This window comes from Colobus angolensis, unplaced genomic scaffold (genome assembly GCF_000951035.1).
Source record: "Colobus angolensis palliatus isolate OR3802 unplaced genomic scaffold, Cang.pa_1.0 Scaffold10, whole genome shotgun sequence".
Lineage (NCBI taxonomy): Eukaryota > Metazoa > Chordata > Mammalia > Primates > Cercopithecidae > Colobus > Colobus angolensis.
Window position 1 is genome coordinate 13,169,968 of NW_012110919.1, and position 23,389 is coordinate 13,193,356.

The 23,389-nt window shown below is 41.7% G+C and overlaps 1 protein-coding gene across 1 annotated transcript in view; it reads left to right on the forward strand.

Annotated features, from left to right (window-relative positions):
- Positions 1–23,389, forward strand: part of DRAM1 (DNA-damage regulated autophagy modulator 1) — a 49,280-nt gene that overhangs the window by 2,878 nt on the left and 23,013 nt on the right. The window contains exons 2-3 of the mRNA XM_011934945.1: positions 16,920–16,987; positions 19,616–19,758. Coding sequence (XP_011790335.1) covers positions 16,920–16,987; positions 19,616–19,758 — 211 coding nt within the window. The remainder of the gene's footprint in view (positions 1–16,919; positions 16,988–19,615; positions 19,759–23,389) is intronic.

Consider the following 23,389-nt stretch of genomic DNA (forward strand, 5'->3'; position numbering starts at 1 on the left):
AGACAGAGTCTTGCTTTGTCGCCCAGGCTGGAGTGCATTGGTGCAATCTTGGCTCACTGCAACCTCCACCTCCTGGTTCAAGAAATTCTCCTGACTCAGCATCCCAAGTAGCTGGGATTACAGGCACCTGCCACCACACCCAGCTAACTTTTTTGTATTTTTAGCAGAGACGGGGTTTCACCATGTTGGCCAGGCTGGTCTCAAACTCCTGACCCCAGATGATCCACCTGCCTCAGCCTCCTAAAGTGTTGGGATTACAGGCGTGAGCCACCACGCCCAGCCTGCAGTGCTTCTTACTGAGAAAACAGTAGCCATGTTTGTCCCAGATCTGAAGACTGAGGACAGATCATGTGTGATATTCATTGGCCAGGCTGTCAAAGGCAGGTTTTGAATGTTCATGAAGGTATCTGATGTAGTTGTGATTAATATCACTCCAAGGTGAACTTGAAATGGGAGACATTCAGAAATGGGAAAATAAGCTGACAAGGTGAACCACTTGTGAGATGCTCAAATCACAGACCCTACAAGGAAGTGGTTTATAATTTACCAAGGAAGCCTTCAGGAAAAGCAGAGTTACAGGAGAAAAAGGCATGGAATTGCCCCTTTTTCTTTGTTTTCCTTTGTGTTTGTTTCTCAGCCAACACAAAACAAACATGTATTGATTGCCCATGTGCGCCTGGGGCTTTTAGGTTGTTTGTTCTCTGCTTACCTGAGCAACCGGAGCACTGGATTGCCTCTGCCTGCTCCTAGAAAACAAGTCCTTGGTGCAGCAACAAGATGTGGGTAAGAACCACACATAGAGAATAAGGCCGGCCGCGGTCTCTACTAAAAATACAAAAAGTTAGCTGAGCGTGTGAGCCCAGCTACTCAGGAGGCTGAGGCATGAGAATCGCTTGAAACTGGGAGGTAGAGGTTGCAGTGAACTGAGGTTATGCCACTGCACTCCAGCCTGGTTGACTGAGTGAGACTCTTTCTCATTAAAAAAAAAGAAAAAGAAAAAGAAAAAAAGAACCAGACATAGAGAAGTGATGGAAGTAACTCTACATTTATCCACTGGCCCTGAAATATTCAACCTTATCTCTCTTCCTTTTTTTTTTTTTTTTTTGAGATGGGGTCTTGCTATGTTGCTCAGGCTGGTCTTAAACTCTAGGGCTCAAGCAATCACCTGACCTCAGCCTCCTGAGAACCTGGGATTAAAAGTGTGCACCCCCATCCCAGGCTGACAGTATCTCTCTTAGCTCATCATCTCCTCCTCTCCTCTACCCCTACCCTTTGTACTTCCCTTCAACCACATTGGCCTTGTGTCTTAACACATCAAGCACCCCTCCTTCTCAAGGCCTTTGCGGTGGCTGTTCCCTCTGCCAGGTGTTCTTCCTGCAGCTATTTTTTCACTTACCTCTTTTGTTCAGTGTTACCTTCCTGCAGACTTTTTCACTTACCTCATTTGTTCAAATGTTATCATCTTGATGAGACCTGCCCTGATCACCTTTTTTAAAAATTGCACCTGACCACTCCTGGTCACCATATCCAGTCTTATTATTCACCAGAGCACATATCACCTTCTAACAAATCATGTGATTTAACTTATTCATTATGTTTATTTTCTGTCTCCTTTCACTGGATTGTAAGATCCATGAAAGCTCTCAGTATTTGCTGAATGAGTATTTCTTGGGTACTCACTCTTTACCCCAGGAGAGGGCAGATCCCGTAAGGAAAAGCTTGACAGGGCCATTCAGTTTGGTGGCTGGTGATTTGGAAGTCCTCAGGATGAGTTTCCTTTTACATTCTAACATTGTTCAGCCATTCTGATGGTCTGATGTTTTTAGCACAGTTGAACACTTTAAATAAGAGCCACAACCATAAGGAGGACCTCTCCCCAGTATGACATTTACAATCAGCTTTCTTATCAGATGCTTTCTGCTTGTAACATTGTTATTCTTCAGCATATTGGATAAATTGGCAAATGGTTCTTAGACATATGAAAAGATATTCAACTTTATGAATAGGAATAAATATTCAAATTAAAACTCACTGATGCCAGTTGTGATCTACTGGGTTAGCAGAAACCCACATGTTTGATACTGGTACTGGTGAGAATATGGGGAAACAGTCTCTTTCATACATTGCTTACAGGAACGTGAACTGATTTCAGTCTCCATGGTGGGACTTGGGCAATATCTATGGATATGACAGATACACACACACACCCCCATCATTTGATGCAACAGCCATTTTTTTTTTGGAAATTTATCCTATAGGTATACATGCCTGTGTGAAGAATGGCATTTCTATAATGTTACTCAGGGCATTGCTTTGAATAACAAAAGATTGGAAACTACAAATGACCATCAGTAGAGAATTGCCTAAATAAATGTGGTTTATTTATTAAAGGATACCTCAAGTGAAAGCTCTCTGTACCTAGCAGATTCTTTTTACATCAATACACTTGTATGGAAAAATCTCCAAGATACATTGTTACATGCAAAAAAGCAAGATATAGAACAACATATGTTCTCATTAGTGGAGAAAAAAGGAGCAAAATAATATGTATTTGCGTTAGCTTGCATAAAGAAACAAATAAAAGTGGTTTACCTGTGTGTGATGGAGGGAGGAGTAGGTCAAGGTCAGTGAGACATTGGCAAATGAGGAGAAAGGATGATTATAAGCCATACCTTTTTGTTTTATTTTTTAGCCAAATGAATGGGCTTCCTATCAGAAAATTAAAAACATGAGGCTGGGCGCAGTGGCTCACTCATGCCTATAATTCCAGCACTTTGGGAGGCCAAAGTGGGCAGATCATGAGGTCAGGAGATCACGACCATTCTGGCCAACATCGTGAAACCCTATCTCTACTAAAAATACAAAAATTAGCTGGGCGTGGTGGCGTGCGCCTGTAGTCCCAGCTACTTGGGAGGCTGAGGCAGGAGAATCGGAACTGGGGAGTTAGAGGTTGCAGTGGGCCGAGATTGCACCACTGCACTCCAGCCTGGTGACAGAGCGAGACTCCTCAAAAAAAAAAAAAAAAAAAGAAATTAAAAACATGGGCCCAACCACCATGAGATATAACGAATTAGAATAGCATAAAGTGATATTTCTTATTTTGAAACCATTAACAAAAGCATATCAAAAGGAAGGACAAATAAAAGCTAACCTCAAAAAATTAGTTTAGATTTGCACTTGGGTGCAGTGCCTCATGCCTGTAATCCCACACTTTGGGAGGCTGAAGTGGGCTGATCACTTGAGTCCAGGAGTTTGAGACCAGCCATGGGCAATATGGTGCAACTCTGTTTCTACAATAGTCCCGCCTACTCAGGAGGCTGAGGTGGGAGGATCACTTAAGCCTGGAGTCTGAGGCTGCAGTGATCTGTGATCACACTGCTGCACTCCAGCTTGGATGACAGAGCGACATCCCCGTCTCAAAAAAAAAAAAAAAAAAAAGATTTGCACAAGGCCACACCCACATTCTCAAGCCGAATCACGCTTAACTTGTTACAGTTTCTTATCAAATTATTAACTTTTTCCAGCTGGTAGACCACTGTCTTCCATCTTTTTTTTGACATGTGTCTCTTGCCATGATATCTTGCTCATGATATTCTGTGATCCTTTACTCTTCAGTGTTGCCAATTCTAGATCCTGGCTTTTCTCTTTATTAGCACGTCTCACTTTCCATGTGAATACAGTTTTGTGGCATAGATTGTGGCCTTTGGCCACCCACATTGTTCTACCTCATGACCCCACACTCTCTGCTCAGTAGTTGATGACAGAAAACTGGGTCACCTAGAATCAAGCCACTTTAAAAGGGTGAACAGAATTGCAGAGTAAATGAAGTAAAAGAAGTTTGGTCAGGTCTTTAACTTCAAAAATGATACTAACAATTAGGAAAATAACGAGTTTAACTTACATTTATATAACAATCACAGATTTTGGGTTATGACAAGTATGTGTTAATTCTTCAGATGCTGATCTTTATAGATAACATATCTTTATAGAGAAAATGCTTTTTTTTTTTTTTTTTTGAGGCGGAGTTTCGCTTTTGTTGCCCAGGCTGGAGTGCAATGGCACACTCTCAGCTCACTGCAACCTCTGCCTCCCAGGTTCAAGCGATTCTCCTGCCTCAGCCCCCCGAGTAGCTGGGATTACAGGCACCTGCCACCATGTCCAGCTAATTTTTGTATTTTTAGTTGAGACGGGGTTTCACCATGTTGGCCAGGCTCGGACTCCTGACTTCAGGTGTTCCACCTGCCTTGGCCTCCTAAAGGGTTGGGATTACAGGCGTGAGCCACCGCGCCTGTCCTCCCCAGCTAATTTTGTATTTTCAGTAGAGACATGGTTTCTCTATGTTGGTCAGGCTGGTCTTGAACTCCCGCCTTGGCCTCCCAAAGTGCTGGGATTACAGGCGTGAGTCACTGCGCCCAGCCTTGCATTCTTTTTCCAATACAGAAAAATGGTTTTATGATTATATTATAGTAAGTCTTTCATTTCACATTTAACTTTTTAAAGAAAGTTTCCTTCTGTTTTTGTTTTTTATAAACGCTGATGTCAAGCGCTGAATTTCAGTAGCTCATAGCGAGGGAAGGAGCTGCTCTGCTACTATGAAACTCCGCCCCAGAAGCAGGTTGCCTATGAGTGGTTTAATACCAGGTTTCCCATTTAACTACATTTAGCTTTTGAAAGGGCATATGAAGAGGTTCATTTTTGCAAAAATGTCTGAAGACTCCAATATTCCCAATGCCCAATGGACTTTTTTTTTTTTTTTTTTTTTTAAGACAGAACTTTGCTCTGTTGCCCAGGCTGGAGAGCAGTGGCATGACCTCAGCTCACTGCAACCTCTGCCTCCCAGTTCAAGCAATTCTCCTGTGTCAGCCTCCTGAGTAGCCAGGACTACAGGCTCCCACCACCATGTCCAGCTAATTTTTTGTATTTTTAGTAGAGACAGCGTTTCACCATGTTGGCCAGTCTGTTCTCGAACTCCTGGCCTCAAGTGATCTGCCCGCCTCAGCCTCCAAAATTCCTGGGATTACACCGCGCCCAGAGTCCCAGTGGCCATTCTTAATCTGTATGTAAGGATATTGATCTTGTTTATTGCCTGTCTCACACAAAATATACGCTCCATGAGGATAGAGATTTGGGGTTTGTCTATAGCATTTGTGACAGAGCCTGACACATTGCAGGCACTTGGTAAATATTGGTTGAATGTTGAACAAGATAATTTGTGTCATATGGTCCTGTTTCATTAACCTTGAGTTTCCTCCTCTTTAATTGTTAACTGATTCTGCCAGCACCTCACTGTTCATTGACTTTGGTTGCAGTTCTGTTTTCCAGCACAATTAGAAATGAAATCCTTGTGTTTCACAAGATTTGTGGTCCCAGTTTGTGGTTGATTTGACTTGCATTGTTGACTATTTACAATATTTAATAATAATACTAAGAGGGAACATAGCATGATTAAGAGCAACAACTTTGGAACAGACAGCCTGGATTAGGGTATGACTCTGTTATGTGTTCCAACTGTAGATCTTTGGACAGGTTACTTGACATCTCTCGGCTTCTCTATTGGTTAATAATTGCACGTACTTCATTATTAACACGAACTCACAGAAAACTCATTAACAGTCTGGTGGAAGAACATAGTATGCAGAAGTACTTGCTATTAGTATTATCAAGGGGGCCGTTCACATTGGTCTGGATAGGAAAGGATGTTTGGTTGGGAGCTAATTTTAGAAATGATTGCTTTATATGTGAATGTAATATCAGAAGCTCTTTTATTTAGTAGCCTTAACTTAATCAACTTACTGGGTTAACTGATGAATTCATTCTTTGAAAAATGCACTGACTGAAGCCAATGACCCCTCAAAACTCCCTCCTGTGAGGGCCGCTCTGTGGGTACTTGCTTCTCTTACCCATGTCTTTGTATTCTTATCAAATGCCAATTGTGTTTATTCCCAAATTGTATTTATGTTCGTGCCAGTTGTATTTTGTATTGTAACTGTGTGACTTAACGCAACACATATTAACTGATGATCTGTGTAGGTAAAAAGAGAATTGTAATTTCTAAAAAAATTTGTTTGGGCCGGATGCAGTGGCTCATGCCTGTAATCCCAGCTACTCGGGAGGCTGAGGCAGGAGAATCGCTCAAATCTGGGAGGCAGAGGTTGCAGTGAGCTGAGATTGTGCCATTGCACTCCAGCCTGGGGCGACAAGAGTGAAACTCCATCTTAAAACAACAACAACAAAAAAAATTGGTCAAATGCTTTGGAAAGATTAAAAAGAGACAAATTGTCCAAAAAAAATTTGCAGTCCTTTTAGTAACTGATCTGACAACTGTAAATATTTAGGAAACTGGTATAAGGAAAACTGGAAGGAGTCTGAATTCAAATTGCTTCAAAAGTGTTTTTAAGACTTCCCTCCACTTTAAAGAAACCAAAATTGGGAACGAGATGATTCAGAGTAGATGTGATTTATATGCCAAGGAGACACAGTGGACCCACACTCTGGTAATGGCGTCGGTCTACACCCACAGGTGGGCAAATTAATATACATTGATACACTTTAAGTTAAAATAAAATGTTTGTGGTATGTATTCATTCATACAAGTTTTTAAGACTTTTTAAAGTACTCACTACTGGCATCTTTTTTTTTTCTTTTCCTTTTATTTTTTTCTTTTTTGAGACAGAGTCTAACTCTTGTCATCCAGGCTGGAGTGTAGTGGCACAATCCCAGCTCACTGCAACCTGTGCCTCACGGGTTTAAGCAATTCTCGTGCCTCAGCCTCCCAAGTAGCTGAGATTACAGGTGCCCACTACCATGCATGGCTAATTTTTGTATTTTTAGTAGAGACGGGGTTTCATCATGTTGGCCAGGCTGGTCTCGAACTCCTGACCTCAAGTGATCTGCCTGCCTCGGCCTCCCAAAGTCCTGGGATTACAGGCATGAGCCACTGTGCCTGGCCCTAATTTTTGATGACTTTTGCTTAAACCAACTTTTTTGATTACTGAGACGACACAGAATTTCAGGCAATGGTGATGTTGGCTTTCCAGTTCAGCCGAAACAATGGGTATCACAATAAAAAATACTCAGTTAATGAGGGCTGTGTGCATAAAATCACATAGTCTGACATGATGGTAATGACATATCAGTTTTTACAGTGCAGTGATTATAACCTCATAGTATTTCTAATCTATAGTGTCACAAAGATGAAAAGGCAGGCATGCCATTTAAAACCTTTAGCTAGAAAAGTATTATTATTATTATTGTTTTGAGACAGAGTTTTTGCTCTGTTGCCCAGGCTGTAGTGCAATGGTATGATCTCAACTCACTACAGCCTCTTCCTCCTGGGTTCAAGTGATTCTCCTGGCTCAGCCTCCCAAGTAGATGGGATTACAGGCGTCTGCCACCATGCCCAGCTAATTTTTGTGTTTTTTAGTAAAGATGAGGTTTCACCATGTTGTTCAGGCTGGTCTTGAACTCTTGACCTTAGGTGATCCACCCACCTCAGCCTCCCAAAATGCTAGGATTATAGGCATGAGCCACTGTGCCTGGCCGAAAAGTATTATTTTTGAGATGATCATTTATAATTGAATATTGACTTCACAAACACATGAAATTAGTTAATTCTAAGAAAAGCATAATAAGAAAAGTGAAGATCCCAAACTTTTGCAGCCCCAAAATTAATTGAGGGTGATGGATGCAGTGTTCTGCAGCCTGAGTCTACTGTAAATATATAATTTCTCCTCTGATTTAAATTTTCCCTCTCATTTGGGTACAACAAATTCTTTTCTTCTCACTGAATTAAGTAAAATTATGAATATTTTTCTTCTATGTTTCCTTTTAAAAAGGCATTAGAGTATTGCTCAAAAGTCTTGACTGATGCAGGGCTGACATCTTTCAAACATCTCAATTTTTTTTTTTTTTTTTGGTTCGGGGGGCAGGGTCTTGCTCTGTTGCCCAGACTGGATTGCAGTGGCATGATTTCAGCTCACTGCAGCCTCTGCCTTCCAGGCTCAAGTGGTCCTCCCACCTCAGCCTCCCAAGTAGCTAGGACTACAGAAACATGCCACCATGCTTGGCTAATTTTTTTTTTTTTGTAGAGATGGGGTCTCACTGTATTGCCTGGGCTGGTCTTGAACTCCTGGGCTCAAGAGATCCTCCCACCTCAGCCTCTTATAGTGCTGGGATTACAATTGTGAGCCACTGTGCCCAGCCTCAATCTCAATTAAAAAAAAAAGTTTCATAGTCATCTTTAGCTCACAGTAATTGCCTTTCATTCCATCAAGAACATGCATTGAAGAGTTATTGTGAGCCAAGGACACCATAGCTGGCTCCAGAAGAAATAGCTGATACACCCCTGACTGAAATGTACAACATGTAAACTCACATGAAAATGACAATAACTTGAAAGAAATGTAATATAGCACAGCAGAGAAGAGTTCCGAAATTAGAGAGTTCTAGGGTTCTTTCCTCTTGGAAGTCCCCTCTCGTGAGAGAGCTGTTTTCCTTTCTCTTTCTTTTTCCTATTAAACCTCCACTCAGAAAAGAAAAGAAAAGAGGAGAGAAGAGAAGAGAAAAGAAAAGAAAGGAAGGAAAAAAGGAAATTGGAGAGTTCTAGATGCACAGCTTGGCTTCCTTGTTTACTCTGTAACCAAGTTAGTTTTCTAACACTGTTTCCTCATCTTTAAGATGGCAATAGTGAGCCGGGTGCGGTGGCTCACGCCTGTAATCCCTACACTTTGGGAAGCCAAGAGAGGTGGAGCACTTGAGGTCAGGAGTTTAAGACCAGCCTTGCCAACATGGTGAAATCTCGTCTCTACTAAAAATACAAAAATTAGCCATGCGTGATGGTGGGCGCCTGTAATCTCAGCTACTTGGGAGGCTGAGGCATGAGAATTGCTTAAACCCGTGAGGCAGAGGTTGCGGTGAGCTGAGATTGTGCCACTGCACTCCAGCCTGGGTGACAAGAGTTAGACTCTGTCTCAAAAAAGAAAAAAAAAGATTCCACTGGTGAGTACTTTTCCTTCTAATATGAAGATCAAGGAAGATGTGCCTGGCGGAATGTGGTTACTGAGGAAGTGTTCATTTCTAATTTTTTCTTTTTCTTTTTCTTTTTTTTTGATTTTTATTTATTTTTTGAGATGAAGTCTCACTCTGTCGGCCAGGCTGGAGTGCAGTGGGGCGATCTCGGCTCTCTGTAACCTCTGCCTCCCGGGGTCAAGCGATTCTCCTGCCTCAGCCGCCCGAGTAGCTGGGATTACAGGTATGTGCCACCACGCCTGGCTAATTTTTGTTTTTTAAGTAGAGACAGGGTTTCACCATGTTGCCCAGGCTGGTCTCAAACTCCTTACCTCAGGTGATCTGCCCGCCTTGGCCTCCCAAAGTGCTGGGATTACAGGTGAGAATCACCGAGCCTGGCCCTATTTTTTTTGGTATTTGTAGCCACTGGAGCCATGTGGGGATGGTTTCTAGAGATTCCCCTCAAATAACTTTCCAAATCAAACCACGTTCATCTCCCTCTTTATCACCATACTGGGCTAAGCCACTGTCATCTCTGGACAAACTGCTGGAATAGCTTCCTTACAGTCTCCCTGGTCCACGATTGCCTCTCTACAGTCTTTTCAAAACATCCTTTAAAAACGTGTTGTATGTGTGAACAAGAGGGAACTCTGATGGAGAGAGGGCAATATTGCTTGTGGGTAGTGAGAAAAGAGCAAGGTGTTTGTATTTGTTGGTAGGAAATTCTTTTTAAGTTTCAGAATAGCTGATATAGCTGAAGGGTGCCCCCCCAATTCTAAAACAGTCATCACCAAGTGAAGCTGCCAGAAAGTTAGCTCTCATAACTAAAAGTAGCTAATAAAATGTAGTATGACTATTCCATACTTATCCCTTTTATTTTTATTTATTTATTTATTTATTTTTTTTTGAGACGGAGTCTCGCTCTGTCGCCGGGGCTGGAGTGCAGTGGCCCGATCTCAGCTCACTGCAAGCTCCGCCTCCCGGGTTCACGCCATTCTCCTGCCTCAGCCTCCCGAGTAGCTGGGACTACAGGCGCCCACCACCTCGCCCGGCTAGTTTTTTGTATTTTTTAGTAGAGACGGGGTTTCACCATTTTAGCCAGGATGGTCTCGATCTCCCGACCTCGTGATCCGCCCGTCTCGGCCTCCCAAAGTGCTGGGATTACAGGCTTGAGCCACCGTGCCCGGCCTTATCCCTTTTAAATAATATATTTGAATATTATAAAGATAAAGGAAATAATGGTCTCTTTATACTGGGGCATTATGGGTTTTTTAGATTCTAAGTCCCGATCAATCATCCAAGCAATTAGTCTCTGAGTTTGGAACAATCTAATACATTTCAGGTTGGAGACACACATGATGTTGCATTCTGTTAGCATCTAAGTTCCTCCAATACACCATAGTTCTAGGCTTTGGAGTATTTATATCCTTTGCAGCCAGTAACTTAGAGAACAACGTTTGACCAAGCTTCGGAAAGTCTTCTGTTATCCAGCATGTTTTCTTTGTATCGTTTTCATTCCTTTCAGTATCAAGTGATTATTCACTAGCTTAACATCATAAATTAGTTTGAAGTAGGATGTTACACAAACGACTTGGAATTTTCCACAGTCTGCTTAACTTGCAGAAATGTAAATACAGGAAATGTGGACATAAACGGATTTCCTAGGCACAACCTACCCCTGCAATAACTGTATACACATAACAGCCTCAAGAGCTTCTGAACCACAGGCAAATGAACAATTTGCTGGCCTTGTCCTCCCTACAGTTTCCAGAAAGTGCCTAACTAGCAAGGAGGCAAATGAAGTGGTGGGTGGAGCTGGGCAGGGCCCACCACATTGCTGAAACTGTGTGGTGCTTTCTATGATGTGGTAGGAGCTGGGTAGAGAGACTACTGCTGCCAGCCTGAGAACCAGCTGGTTTCACCTCTCACTCATTCTCCAGTTTGCTGAATCAGGCACCCAGGCACAGTTAGGCAAACCAAATACTACTACCTCTGCCCTTGCATGATAGAATCATTTAGCTTGAGCTTAAAAAAAGAAAATAAAATAAAAAGAGGCTACCCACAGGGTCTCTTGGTTACCTCTTAGTGTTATACTCGTCTGGATTCCAATATCACCAGAAGAAGATGTTACTTAATATTTACTTATGTATGCTGTCCAAAAAAGCATAAAACAAAACAACAAAAATAAAAAAGATTTACTTAATATGTAAGATCAGACATGGAAAGACTTATAAGAACATTTTTTATTGAGAGGTAAGAGCTCTTTCATTTTTATTTTATTTTATTTTTTATTTTCTTTTTGAGACAGAGTCTTGCTGTGTCGCCCAGGCTGGAGTGCAGTGGCATGATCTCGGCTCACGGCAACCTCCACCTCCTTGTTTCAAGAGATTCTCATGCCTCAGCCTCCTGAGTAGCTGGGATTACAGTCGCCCACCACCATGCCTGGCAAATTTTTTTTTTTTTTTTTTTTTTTAAATTTTTGGTAAAGATGGGATTTCACCATGTTGGCCAGGGTGGTCTCGAGCCCCTGACCACAAGTGATCCACCTGCCTCAGTCTCTCAGAGTGCTGGGATTACAGGTATGAGCTAATGTGCGCCCAGCCTTCTTTCATCTTTAAACTGGTAATGGGTAAACACTATTGTTCTTAAAAGTTTTGAAATGTTCACATTTTCATTTGCCTCTTGGAAAGTTTTCATGAACTATTCTTGAGCAAAATTTCAGCTAATGTAAATTGGTGCTGCTTTGTCACTTAGTGGAAATTTGTTTTAATTTTTAAAATTTTAAAATTATTTTAATTTATGTTTTATTTCCTCACCTCTTTGAATTCTACACTTAGTGGAAATAAATCACAGAGTGATACTCGTTAACTGATAGATCTGGGAATGTGTGACTCAGATGGTATCTAACAAATATTTTGCTGATGAATGGGTGAATTCTGTAGCTATCTGTGGAGTTAAAAGAAGAAACTTTGAAAAGATAGGTGTTTCATCAAACAACTAGTTATGAATTTTTGTTGTGTCAATACTGTTGTACTGTTGTAGTGCAAAGGTGTAGGAATGTGGGCTATTGATACTCAGGCATTGATGGTGGGTGTTATAGACTCGGTCATCCTGAAAAATAATCAGATTTACCGTGGCAGTATTTGGCAGAAAGGTTTTACAATTATAGTATTTGAGGAGTTTCTAAGATCTTGCCTAGTTTACATCTTTCTGGTCTGCAACAAAGGCATAATGATGCCTTCTCATCACCGTGCTGGTTCATTCCCATGGCGTGCTGGAGCTAGCTGGTGTCTGCTCCTGAGTATGGACTGTGTGTTTCTTTTCCAACTCCGTGTTCAGTGACCTGCATTTTGGTAGCCCAAGTTTTATTTTTATTTATCTATGTATTTTGTTTTGTTTTTGTTTTGGTTCTTTTGGTAGCCTGAATTTTAACATGTTGGGAGTATTTTCACCACGGAAATTGGCAAATGCCACAAACCAGGCACCCTCCAGAGCTGGCTGTTAAACACTGACCAGCATCTACATTAGTGTTTGCTCCCCGCCCTCAATCATTCTCCTGATGGCTTAGTTCCTTGTCTACTGTTAAAGCAGAGTAGAGGCTGGGAAGTCAGGGAGTTAACCATCTGGATTGGGATAGGGAATCCTCTGTGTAGCCCTGTGATCTTGAACAAGTTATACAGCCTCTCTAATACCCAGTTTCCTACTTTGTAAAATGGGGTTGATATAGACCCCCCTCAGGGTTGTGAAGATGAAATGAAATGACGTATGGTAAGCACCTAATGGTGCCTAGTGGGTACATAGCCAATGCTCAGTAAGTGGTATCGATTAGGTTAATTTTTTTGCCGGTACTGATATTCATTCAATGGTGATTTGCAAAGTGCTTTTGGTTCCACCTGTATGGTTTTATTTGTTTATTTATATCTTAGTCCCAAATATTCTGAGCTTCCCTTCACCTGTATGGTTTTTTTTAAAAAAAATTTATTTATTTATCTATTTTTGAGACAAAGTCTCACTCTGTCACCCAGGCTGGAGGGCAGTGGCATGATGTTGGCTCACTGCAACCTCTGCCTACTGGGCTCAAGCGATCTTCCCACCTTAGCCTCCCGAGTAGCTGGGACTACAGGTAGGTGCCACCATACCTGGCTAATTTTTGTATTTATTTTATTTTATTTTATTTTTTAATTTTTGAGATGGAGTCTCATTCTGTTGCCTAGGCTGGAGTGCAATGGTGCAATCTCGGCTCACTGCAACCTCTGCCTCCCAGATTCAAGTGATTCTCCTGCCTCAGCCTCCCGAGTAGGTGGGATTACAGGCATATACCACTATGCCTGGCTAATTTTTATACTTTAGTAGAGATGGTGTTTCACCATGTTGGCCAAGCTGGTCTTGAAGTCCTATCCTCAAGTGATCCACCCGCCTCAGCCTCCCAAAGTGCTGGGATTATAGGCATGAGCCACTGTGCCTGGCCAATTTTTTTATTTTTTGTAGAGACAGGTTTTCACCATGTTGCCCAGGCTGGTTTCAAACTCCTGAGCTCAAGTGATCCATCCTCCTTGGCCTCCCAAAATGCTGGGATTACAGGTGTGAGCTACCATGCCTGGCCTCCACCTATATGGTTTTAAATGTACAGATAAGCAAGAATAAAACATGACCCTGGAATTCGAGTTTTCAGATCACGTGTTTGATGTCATGTGGACTCCATACCTGGGCTTTGACATAGTCTTAATTTGCCATCAATAGACAAAGTCCCCAAGTCTGGTCTTCTCTTCTGTCAGAGCATTTGGAGCACCTTCATTCCCACCTTCCTATCTTCGTAAATGTCCTCCTCATTCTTTCATTGCCTTCCCTTTCTCCACAGACAGGCAAACGACCTTCTTCTCAGTGCTTCTCCTCTGTGTTTGCTCCTATGCCTGGCATGTGGCTGTCTGAGGTTCAGAATTATTCTCAGACCTGTGTAACAAGAACTCTAGGATGAGTCACCTGGTACCTGCTTTTTTATACCCTCAAGCCAAGGCAGGGAGGCCTGATTTCCCTGGCAGAGTTAATTGTGTGGCAAAAGTGCTGCCCAAGGTTATGAGCTGTCTCTGCTTTTTTCCCCATTACTGGTTCCCATTCCTGTCTCTCTGCCCTTTCAGCATTGTGCTCAGAAGGGTATCCTCTACCTCAACATTCCTTTAGTGTGAAAAATGGTTATTGTAGGAAAAGTGGTGATGCTAAATTCTAAACCTTTCAGGTTCTTTTTTTTTTTTTTTTTTTTTTGAGATGGAGTCTTGTTCTGTCACCCAGGCTGGAGTGCAGTGCCATGATCTTGGCTCACTGCAAACTCTACCTCCCAGGTTCAAGCAATTCTCCTGCCTCAGTCTCCTGAGTAGCTTGGATTACAGGCACCCTGTGCCATGCCCACCTAATGTTTGTATTTTTAGTAGAGACAGGGTTTCACCATGTTGGCCAGGCTGGTCTCAAACTCCTGAGTCGAAGTGATCTTCCTGTGTCGGCCTCCCAAAGTCCTGGAATTATAGACATGATCCACTGTGCCAGGCCTAAATCCTAAACCCTTTAGATTCTTGCGAGTACCAGTAACACTGAAATTGAATTAATTTGGAATAAAGGCATTTGTTGTAAGGGAGGCTTTTTTTTTTTTTTTTTTTGAGAAGGAGTCTTACTCTGTCACCCAGGGCTGGAGTGCAGTGGCGCGATCTCGGCTCACTGAAACCTCTGCCTTCTGAGTTCAGGCGATTCTCCTGCCTCAGCCTCCCGAGTAGCTGGGATTACAGGCATCAGCCACTGTGCCCGGCTAATTTTTTGTATGTTTAGTAGAGACGGGGTTTCACCATGTTGGCCAGGCTGGTCTTAAACTCCTGACCTCGTGATCCACCCGCCTCAGCCTCCCATAGTGCTGGGATTACAGGTGTGAGTCACCCTGCCCGGTCATAAGGGAGGCTATTAACTTCTTTTTCTTTTTTTTTGAGACAGAATCTTGCTCTGTTGCCCAGGCTGGAGTGCAATGGCGCAGTTTTGGCTCACTGCAACCTCTGCATCCTGGGTTCAAGTGATTCGCCTGCCTCAGCCTCCTAAGTAGCCGGGATTACAGGCACCCGCCACCATGCTCAACTAATTTTTGTATTTTTTAGTAGAGACGGGGTTTCACCATGTTGGTCAGGCTGGTCTCGAACTCCTGATCATAGGTGACCCACCCGCCTCGACCTCCCAAAGTGCTGGGATTACACGCATGAGCCACTATGCCCAGCCCTATTAACTTCTTTATACTCCAGTTTAAATGTGAAGTGTTAGCAAAACTTAAAAAGTTCCTGCTTCTACACACACAGGCTCCTTGTGGAATTCTTCAAACACTTACAAGTGCATCATTTTCAACGTGATCAGTTTTTCAATACTTAGATTTCAGAGCTGTTTACAAATGTAGAAACACTCAAAATAAGTACAAGTTGTTTCATGTTGGGAGCTCTTTTGTCATCAGTTTTAAAGTGAGCAGCCTGAAAATGAAAAAAATTAAAGCTTGGCGCTAATAGAAAATAGAACATGTTGGCTGGACATGGTGGCTGGCACCTGTAATCCCAGCACTTTGGGAGGTTGAGGCGAGAGGATTGCTTGAGCTCAGGATTTCAAAACCAGCCTGGGGAACATAGCGAAACCCTGTCTGTAAAAAATAAAAAAAAAGAACATGTCAAACAGTATTTTCCAACTTATTTAATTAATTGAAAGACTGTACCTGAAAAATCTTTTACAGAAACCATTTTATGTTAAAATAATTTACCACAATTAATATACCCTAGATACCCTATTATTTCCATAAAGTATTCCTAGAGATCAGTAATATTGTTCAGTTTTTTTTTGGTTTGTTTGTTTGTTTTTTTTGAGACAGAGTTTCGCTCTTGTTGCCCAGGCTGGAGTGCAATGGTGTGATCTCAGCTCACCGCAACCTCCGCCTCCTGGGTTCAAGTGATTCTCCTGAGTAGCTGGGATTACAGGCATGTGCCACCATGGCCGGCTAATTTTGTGTTTTTAGTAGAGACTGGGCTTCTCCATGTTGGTCAGGCTGGTCTCAAACTTCTGACCTCAGGTGATCTGCCCGCCTTGGACTCCCAAAGTCCTGGGATTACAGACATGAGCCACTGTGCCCAGCCTCAGCTTTTTATCATAATATTTTCAGCAGATAACAAAATCTCAGTTATTAGAAAATAAAGTGATGTGTTTAAGGGTATTTAACATGCCAATATTAGAATTTTCAAACATGATTTTATTTTTATTTTATTTTATTTTTTTGAGACCAAGTCTCGCTCTGTTGCCCAGGCTGGAATGCAGTGGCGCGATCTTGGCTCGCTGTAACCTCTGCCTCCCTGATTCAAGAGATTTTCCTTCCTCAGCCTCCCGAGTAGTTGGGACAATAGGCACCTGCCACCACACTGGGCTAAGTTTTATACTTTTAGCAGAGACGGGGATTTTACCATGTTGGCCAGGCTGGTCTTGAACTCCTGACCTCAGGTGATCCTCCCACCTCCACCTCCCAAAGTGCTGGGATTACAGGTGTGAGCCACTGTGCCTGGCCTCAAACATTATTTTAGATAATTTTTTTTTTTCAAAGTAGTCACAGTTCTTCACTGAGAATGAACACATGCCAAGGTTAGTGGGTTTGATCATTTGAAAAATGGCAACATCATTCATTTTAAACACTTCCTGACTTTTTACTATGGAACCTCTCATGGTATAAAAATACATTTTAGATTTTTCAGAGCCAAAATTAAAATACTTTAGGAAAAAATCAGGCCAAATCTTTGGAATTCAAAGTGACTGAACACCTAAAAGAAACACAATATAAAACTTGCCAATTACATGTCTTCCCAGAGGTCTGGACTGAATTTCTTTCTAATAATTTGGACATTTCTTCTCTTTGCCAGTGACACAGGAACAACACCTCCAGAGAGTGGTATTTTTGGATTTATGATAAACTTCTCTGCATTTCTTGGTAAGTACACAATAATTATTACAAATAATTGAAAAACTCACAATTCCAAGTGAAGTCAGATGTGTCATTTTTAGTTTGTGTATAATTTTTATTTTATTTTATTTAGTTTTTCTGAGACAAGGCTGGAGTGCAGTGGCATGATCACGACTGGCTGCAGCCTCAACCTCCCAGGCTCAAGCAATCCTCCCACCTCAGCCTCCGGAGTAGCTGGTACTACAGGCACACACCACCACACCCAGCTAATTTTTGTATTTTTTTTGTAGAGATGGGGTTTCACCATGTTGCCAGGCTGGCCTCAAACTCCTGGGCTTCAGTGATCCACCTGCCTTGGCCTCTCAAAGTGCTGAACTTACAGGTGTGAGCCACTGCACATGGCCTTGTGTATAATTTTTTTAAAAGCACAACCTTTGCAGCTAGATTTTTGTCCTACTTTGAGAAACTGAAGTGAAGAGATATAAAAAATTATGGCTTTATTAGAGAACTATACTTTAATGAGTAATTTGTAACAGGATTTGCTGTAGGTGGTTTTAAATACCAGACTTCTGGAATGGATTTTAAGTGCAATTTGGTTTTTAAAAGTGTCGATTTATAGTCAAGACATTTATGTAAGCCAAAGACACCCAATGCGTAAGCTAAGTTTCTCAAAGTGTATTCTGAAGGCAAGCTGATGAAAAATCACCTGGAACTCTGGTAAAGTGCAGGTTCCTGGGCCACGCTACTCAACCAGAACCTTTGGGAGTGTGGGTTCCTGAAGATGTGTTGTAAACAAGCGCTCTAGGGGACTTGGATTCTCACTAAAGTTTGTGGACCATTGACAAAGGCATTATCTTACCTGTTAGAGAAAGGGAACAGGTGGAGTAAGAGTTAGTATGATTTTTCTTTTCAATTCCTCAGATGTACCTGAGAGGCAGTTGATAGGGTACAACCTTGTCATGAACCAATTAATGTAATGCACATTAATTACAATTACTGTACAATAAAGCTCAGTCTTCTATAAGGTGATCCAAGTATATAGATATTAGATGTGGGATATTAGATGTGGGGCTTTTCTCTTAGTCCTTCTATAATCTCCCCCCATGGAAAAATCAAGTGTTTGCCAAGGGCCTATCTTTTAACCAGCGCTTTCTGTTCTTCTCTACTGGTACAGTGTGGGAAGGGACAGTGATGCTGACCCTACTTAGTGACTTGGCAGTTTTGAAATCTGTTCATCCTACTTGGTAGCGGGAAAGTTTCACCGCATCACCATTTGTAGTCCTCCTAAAGTTTTGGAGGTGAGCAAGGGGAAGTAGCAATGTGGAGTCAATCAATCCCAGTGCCCTCTTATGCCATCCTTGCCAAGAAACCAGACTTGGAAAACAGAGAGGTTATTTTATCACAGCAAGTGATAAATACAGCTTTTGCTTCTGAACAAAGCAGAAGCTGACATAAGTATATTCATTTAAAATAGTCTATGTGAGCTCATGCCTGTAATTCTAGCATTTTGGGAGGCTGAAGCAGGATGATCTGTTGAGTCCAAGAGTTCAAGACCAGCCTGGGCAATGTAGTGAGATCTTGTCTCTACAAAAAGTTAAAACAAAAAAAAAAAAAAAAAAAAAAAAAAGAAAGAAAAAAGAAATTAGCTGGGTGTGGTGATGTGTGCCTGTAGTCCCAGTTACTTGGGGGGATAAAGTGGGAGAATTGCCTGAGCCCAGGAGGTCAAGACTGCAGTGAGCCATGACTGTGCCACTGTACTCCCACCCAGGTCTCTGTCTCCAAAAAAAAAAAAAAAAAAATTATGACAAGTTACTAGTTTTTAGCCTGCTTTTTAAAAATTCAGGAATGGATACATTATGGCCATCATACTATGTAAATATATACACAATTACTTTATCCTTTCCACACATGCATGATATCCTTCGCAAGGATGTATTATCGTTTATTTATTTATTTATTTATTTATTTATTTTTTGAGACGGAGTCTTGCTCTGTCGCCCTGGCTGGAGTAAAGTGGCCGGTTCTCAGCTCACTGCAAGCTCCACCTCCCAGGTTTTTTTCCGACCGTCTCGGCCTCCCAAAGTGCTGGGATTACAGGCTTGAGCCACCGCGCCCTGGAGGTGTTTCTATTGTGCATGTTTTTTTGACCCAGTAATATTACTTCTAGGAACTGGTCTTTCAGAAACACCTGAAAGTGTGCCCAAAGATTTATATACAAGAATAGTCATTGAGTGTTGTTTGTATTAGGAAAAACATGGAAACAATGTAAAAATTCATTCTTAGGAGAATGAGGAATAAATATAGTATCTCATACCATAGACCATGATGAAACCCCTGAAAACAATGAAGTAGATCTGTTTGTACTTGCATGGAAAGATCTCCACGGTACATTGTTAAGTGGAGAAAGCAAGTCACAGAGTAATACATGTACTATAATAGCATTTACATGAAAAGGACAACAGCCAAGATATGTGTGTGTGTGTGTGTGTCTGTTCATGATGGGGAGAGAGGAAGATGGAGTCAGGAGGGACACGGGTGGGAAAGTGGGGAGACTTGCCATCGGTACATTTTTAAAAAGTGATACAAAGCCTCTTTTGTTTTTCATCCTAAAGAAATCAAATTATGAACATTCATCAAAGTTCTCTTCTTTTTCAGGCGCAGCCACGATGTATACAAGATATAAAATAGTAGAGAAGCAAAATCAAACCTGCTATTTCAGCACTCCTGTTTTTAACTTGGTGTCTTTAGTCCTTGGATTGGTGGGATGTTTCGGAATGGGCATTGTCGCCAATTTTCAGGTATAAGCTGGAGCTTTCTCAGTTAGGAGGAGTGGTGGAGCGCATGTGTCTGAGGAGAGTAGCAGAAATGCAAGAGGCACATTTATGCCATTATAGCCATTAAATGCTTGATGAGTTTACAATAAGTGGGTTAGTTTGCTTTTTAAAAACAAACGTTTAACATTTGGAAGTCAGGGATAAGCGTGATGACTCACACCTGTAATCCCAGCACTTTGGGAAGCCGAGTTTGATAACGAGGTCAGGGATTCAAGACGAGCCTGACCAACATAGTGAAACCCCATTTCTACTAAAAATACAAAATTAGCCAGGTGTGGTGGTGCATGCCTGTAATCCCAGCTACTCAGGAGGCTGAGGCAGGAGAATCATTTGAACCTGGGAGATGGAGGTTGCAGTGAGCCAAGATCGTGCCACTGAAAAAAAAAAAAAAAAAAAAGCATTTGAAAGTGAGTTCTGGTACTTGGGAGAAATGGGGTGCACATTTGCATATTTGTGAGAGAGTGCATGATTCAGAGGAGGCCTTGGGCTTTGCATTGCTCCATGTTCTCACTGATGTGGTTTGATGTGTTGGGACAGCTACTTCAGCTACTGTGATGATTTTATTAACAGTGTGAAAATATTTGTATGTGTTTACCAATTCTACTGTTTAAATCTCTGGTATTCAAAGAGGAGGCTCTCGGTGACATTTCCTTATATTTTTATGACAGTATGCATTTTGTTTTTCATAACAAACATTTATTGAAATTTTCCTGTGATACATGTTTATGAAAATATTCCATATTTTAGCTCAGACAATTATAATAAAAGCCTTGTAAGATAGGCACTATTATTTTCCCCATTTATCAATGGTAAAATGGAGGCCTAGAGAGGTTAATACTTTCCCAAGATTAGACGAATAATGCATGGCAGAGGTGGGCTTTGAATTGAAGTCACCTTGCTAGAGCCCGTGAGAGCTATCCTCAATGCCAACATGAAGAAATATCTGTGACAAAAAAAAGCAAGTACACGAGACATAGTTCTACCATCAGGAAGCACACACACAAAAAATATAAAAAGGAAGACCCAGAATTATATCATTTGTCTAGTACAGTGTGGTTATGGTTTAATGGGGGCTAGTATAGATATATCACTTTATCCTCTGAGTAACCACATCATAAGAGATACAGATGTCAGTTTTTAAACCGTGTAAGGGCTGACTTTAAGAAGAAAACTTCGGTGGTTAAATAATTTCAACTTTTGGTTCTCCTTAAGTCTTCAATGATGTGATTAAATCTTCACAAAAACCAGAAATAGAATCTTAACTTCCCAAGGAGCAAAGTGTTTGACTTGTCATTGTTCCGATAACTGTATCTTTACAACTTCCTTGTTTGGTATCCCGTAATTCATTTTCGTCATGCCAGGAGCAAACCAACTTGAGCCAACTCAGGAAGATTTTGAGATGTGAGGGCAAGAGAGAGTGTGACTTTTTTTTTTTTTTTTTTTTTTTTTTTGTAGAGACAGAGTCTCGCTCTGTCGCCCAGGCTAGAGTGTAGTGGTGCGATCTCGGTTCACTGCAACGTCCGCCCTGGGTTCAAGTGATTCTCATGCCTCAGCCTACTGAGTAGCTGGGATTACAGGCACCCACCACTATGTCTGGCTAATTTTTGTATTTTTAGTAGAGATGGAGTTTCACCATGTTGGCCAGGCTGGTCTTGAACTCCTGGCCTCAAGTGATCTGCCTACCTTGGCCTCCCAAAGTGTTGGGATTACAGGCGTGAGCCACCACGCCCAGCCATGATGATTTTTCTTGAGTTGCAATAAATCACATTTTTGAGAATTTCACAGATAATCTTTTTCTCAAATGGGTGGGTGAGATGGCTACTTTTTGGTGTGTCCTCACTAACTTCTGTCAATATTTTATTTTCCCTCAGAAAGTTTTCTTTTTGAAATTCTGTCATTTGTGGCAACGTGGATGAACCTGGAGAACCTTATGCTAAGTGAAATAAGCCAGTCACAGAGGGACAAATACTGAATGCTGTCACTTATATGTGGAATCTAAGAAAATCAGACTTACAGAAGGAGAGAGTAGAATGGTGTTACAGGAGTGAAGAGGAAGATGAGGAGTGGGGAGGTATTGGTCAAAGGGTACCAAGTTTCAGTTAGACTGAATTAATAATTCTGGAGATCTATTATTGCACAACATGGTGACTGTAGTTAATAATAATGTATTGTATATTTCAAAATTGCTAAAACAGTAGATTTTAAATGTTCTTATCACAAAAAAAAGAATAAGTATGTGAGGTGATTGATATGTTAATTACCTTGATTTAATCATTCCACAATGTAAGCATACATCAAAACATCTACAGCCAGTTATGGTGGCTCATGCCTGTAATCCCAGCACTTAGGGAAGCCGAGGCAGGAGGATTGCTTTAGCCCAGGAGTTTGAGACTAGTCTGGGCAGCATAGGGCAACAAAGGGATACCATGCCTCTGGAATCACACACACACACACACACACACAAACATACACACACACACACACCTACAAGGCTCATAAATATGAACAATTATTATTATTTTTTGAGATGGAGTCTCATTCTGTTGCCTAGGCTGGAGTGCAATGGTGCAATCTCGGCTCACTGCAACCTCTGCCTCCCAGATTCAAGTGATTCTCCTGCCTCAGCCTCCCGAGTAGGTGGGATTACAGGCATATACCACTATGCCTGGCTAATTTTTATACTTTAGTAGAGATGGTGTTTCACCATGTTGGCCAAGCTGGTCTTGAAGTCCTATCCTCAAGTGATCCACCCGCCTCAGCCTCCCAAAGTGCTGGGATTATAGGCATGAGCCACTGTGCCTGGCCAATTTTTTTATTTTTTGTAGAGACAGGTTTTCACCATGTTGCCCAGGCTGGTTTCAAACTCCTGAGCTCAAGTGATCCATCCTCCTTGGCCTCCCAAAATGCTGGGATTACAGGTGTGAGCTACCATGCCTGGCCTCCACCTATATGGTTTTAAATGTACAGATAAGCAAGAATAAAACATGACCCTGGAATTCGAGTTTTCAGATCACGTGTTTGATGTCATGTGGACTCCATACCTGGGCTTTGACATAGTCTTAATTTGCCATCAATAGACAAAGTCCCCAAGTCTGGTCTTCTCTTCTGTCAGAGCATTTGGAGCACCTTCATTCCCACCTTCCTATCTTCGTAAATGTCCTCCTCATTCTTTCATTGCCTTCCCTTTCTCCACAGACAGGCAAACGACCTTCTTCTCAGTGCTTCTCCTCTGTGTTTGCTCCTATGCCTGGCATGTGGCTGTCTGAGGTTCAGAATTATTCTCAGACCTGTGTAACAAGAACTCTAGGATGAGTCACCTGGTACCTGCTTTTTTATACCCTCAAGCCAAGGCAGGGAGGCCTGATTTCCCTGGCAGAGTTAATTGTGTGGCAAAAGTGCTGCCCAAGGTTATGAGCTGTCTCTGCTTTTTTCCCCATTACTGGTTCCCATTCCTGTCTCTCTGCCCTTTCAGCATTGTGCTCAGAAGGGTATCCTCTACCTCAACATTCCTTTAGTGTGAAAAATGGTTATTGTAGGAAAAGTGGTGATGCTAAATTCTAAACCTTTCAGGTTCTTTTTTTTTTTTTTTTTTTTT